Source organism: Nanorana parkeri, unplaced genomic scaffold, assembly GCF_000935625.1.
Source record: "Nanorana parkeri isolate BGI_ZX_2015 unplaced genomic scaffold, ASM93562v1 scaffold929, whole genome shotgun sequence".
Taxonomy (NCBI): Eukaryota; Metazoa; Chordata; class Amphibia; order Anura; family Dicroglossidae; genus Nanorana; species Nanorana parkeri.
Window position 1 is genome coordinate 525,061 of NW_017307197.1, and position 3,309 is coordinate 528,369.

Consider the following 3,309-nt stretch of genomic DNA (forward strand, 5'->3'; position numbering starts at 1 on the left):
ATATACATATATATATAAAAGGTGGGAAAAGTCATTTTCAGTTTCAGCCTGACAAATTTTGCTGCACACCTCATGAATTGCGGTGCCATTCATTTCAATGGATCCCAAATGCACCTCCCGTCCGCAGTGTGATCGCACGCACTAGAAATGCATGGTACTGCAATGCCCTGCAGTAACGTGCAATGCAAAAAATGTGCATGCCGTTTTATTCTGGGCACCGGCAGAGAGAGGAGGGGGTGTTCACCCGGCGGGATAAGCTATGCCCGTTCCCTCCTCTCTCCTGCAACTGTTGGGCTCTTGGTCCATGACCATAGTTCTGAAGCTGCAACACAGATCTTCTGCCTTAATATGCTGGGCCCTAAAATTCTGCAGTTACCAATCTTCTACCTTGGCTGCTGGGGCTCTGTAGCTTGCCCCGCTCTAGAGACCCTGCACGGAGCTTATAGGCTGCACATCCCCGGACTCACCACCAAGGAGTTGCCGATGAACACAATGACCATCTGGATCTCAGCACTGGGGTCCTGGAGAAGCTCCTCTGCTGCCTGAAGTCAGAGATTTGGGTGCCAGTTTCCCTGGGAGGGTCGGTGCATGAACTGCCAGTGCATCCAGGATGAAAGTCACACACACCAATACATTGCACAGCATGTTGATAAGGAAGAGGAAGGGGCTGCAGCCGGCATATATGTAGGAGTAGGCGGCGTAGGTGGACATGTTGGTAAACCAGTCAAAGAAGCACCAGGTCCAGGAGTACTGGCAGTCATTTATGAATAATTTATAATATAATTCATTTTTTCTCTCTTAACTAACTGGTTTGGGGGGCAGCATTTTTTTGGCGCCCCCTGGAAAATGCCGCCCTAGGCAAATGCCTAGTTTGCCTTGCAGTAGATACACCCCTGGTCACCCCTCCAATGGTGTCAACTTGATGGTGCGGGCCGCACCACTTTGTGACACCACTGGGATGCAGTGCAAATCTGCACCAGTTTTGATAAATGTAAAAAAAAAAATACGGCCAACTAATCGATTATGAAGGCTTGTGGCCCTAGTGTATAGATTACAAATCATTGCTGTAAAAAAAAAACAACCCCATACATACTGATACAAGGGAAATGTTTTTTGATACTGTTGCAGGATTAAAGTCACGCGCATTTAGGAAAGTTGCCTATATGACAGTGATAACAATAGGCTGCAGTTAGCGGAGCGTCCAGTAGGGGTCACCGGCGCACCTCTCGGCCAAGGCAATTGTTCGGGGAGGAGGAGAGGCAGCTCGGAGAGGCAGAGCGAGGGATGCGGGCAGGGTAACACAATACACCCCGAAGAGGAGGAGGAGTGCTGCTCTCATCGCCGCACCGCAGCCAGCATGGAGGCTTAGTGCCTGGCCCTGATGCCGCATCGTGCACACCACCCCTCCCGGGTGCAGGCTGGCCTCGCTCGCATGTTCTTGCTCCCCCCGGGATCCTCGCAGACACGCCACGGCGCAGCGGAGAGGACATGATCAGCTCTGCGGCGGCGCTTCTCCTCTGTGTGCTGGGCTGTAACGTATGGAGAGCGCTCAGCAAGAGCCTGCCGGAGCACAATGCAGCAGCTCAAGGTCGGTGGGGGCTCGGTGGTGGGGGGACACCTTACTTCCCATAGGTGGGGGTCACGCCACTTCCCATAGGTGGGGGACACCCCACTTTTCATGCACAATGGCTGGATCAGCGGGATACAGCGCACACGGTGTATCTAGACTCTGACAGGATGCGCTATCAACGCAGCGGGACGCTCTAGTTCTACCTTTGCAATAGCCACATTCTCCATTCCTGGCTTGATGGGCTCCCTAGTTCTGCAGCTACAATAACCATTCTCTCCTGCCCTGCCATGCTGTGCTAGTCTCTAGTTCTGAAGCTGCAACACAGATCTTCTGCCTTAATATGCTGGGCCCTAAAATTCTGCAGTTACCAATCTTCTACCTTGGCTGCTGGGGCTCTGTAGCTTGCCCCGCTCTAGAGACCCTGCACGGAGCTTATAGGCTGCACATCCCCGGACTCACCACCAAGGAGTTGCCGATGAACACAATGACCATCTGGATCTCAGCACTGGGGTCCTGGAGAAGCTCCTCTGCTGCCTGAAGTCAGAGATTTGGGTGCCAGTTTCCCTGGGAGGGTCGGTGCATGAACTGCCAGTGCATCCAGGATGAAAGTCACACACACCAATACATTGCACAGCATGTTGATAAGGAAGAGGAAGGGGCTGCAGCCGGCATATATGTAGGAGTAGGCGGCGTAGGTGGACATGTTGGTAAACCAGTCAAAGAAGCACCAGGTCCAGGAGTACTGGCAGTCATTTATGAATAATTTATAATATAATTCATTTTTTCTCTCTTAACTAACTGGTTTGGGGGGCAGCATTTTTTTGGCGCCCCCTGGAAAATGCCGCCCTAGGCAAATGCCTAGTTTGCCTTGCAGTAGATACACCCCTGGTCACCCCTCCAATGGTGTCAACTTGATGGTGCGGGCCGCACCACTTTGTGACACCACTGGGATGCAGTGCAAATCTGCACCAGTTTTGATAAATGTAAAAAAAAAAATACGGCCAACTAATCGATTATGAAGGCTTGTGGCCCTAGTGTATAGATTACAAATCATTGCTGTAAAAAAAAAACAACCCCATACATACTGATACAAGGGAAATGTTTTTTGATACTGTTGCAGGATTAAAGTCACGCGCATTTAGGAAAGTTGCCTATATGACAGTGATAACAATAGGCTGCAGTTAGCGGAGCGTCCAGTAGGGGTCACCGGCGCACCTCTCGGCCAAGGCAATTGTTCGGGGAGGAGGAGAGGCAGCTCGGAGAGGCAGAGCGAGGGATGCGGGCAGGGTAACACAATACACCCCGAAGAGGAGGAGGAGTGCTGCTCTCATCGCCGCACCGCAGCCAGCATGGAGGCTTAGTGCCTGGCCCTGATGCCGCATCGTGCACACCACCCCTCCCGGGTGCAGGCTGGCCTCGCTCGCATGTTCTTGCTCCCCCCGGGATCCTCGCAGACACGCCACGGCGCAGCGGAGAGGACATGATCAGCTCTGCGGCGGCGCTTCTCCTCTGTGTGCTGGGCTGTAACGTATGGAGAGCGCTCAGCAAGAGCCTGCCGGAGCACAATGCAGCAGCTCAAGGTCGGTGGGGGCTCGGTGGTGGGGGGACACCTTACTTCCCATAGGTGGGGGTCACGCCACTTCCCATAGGTGGGGGACACCCCACTTTTCATGCACAATGGCTGGATCACACCCCCCCTTTATGTGTAGGGGGGGGGGGGGGGGGGGGGGGTGTTGTAG

General features: G+C 53.2%; 1 protein-coding gene across 1 annotated transcript in view; it reads left to right on the top strand.

Annotated features, from left to right (window-relative positions):
* Nucleotides 1-2,855: 2,855 nt before the first annotated feature.
* Nucleotides 2,856-3,309, top strand: part of FAM171A1 (family with sequence similarity 171 member A1) — a 103,421-nt gene continuing 102,967 nt past the window's right edge. Inside the window, exon 1 of the mRNA XM_018566264.1 lies at nucleotides 2,856-3,150. Coding sequence (XP_018421766.1) covers nucleotides 3,051-3,150 — 100 coding nt within the window. The 5' untranslated portion in view covers nucleotides 2,856-3,050. The remainder of the gene's footprint in view (nucleotides 3,151-3,309) is intronic.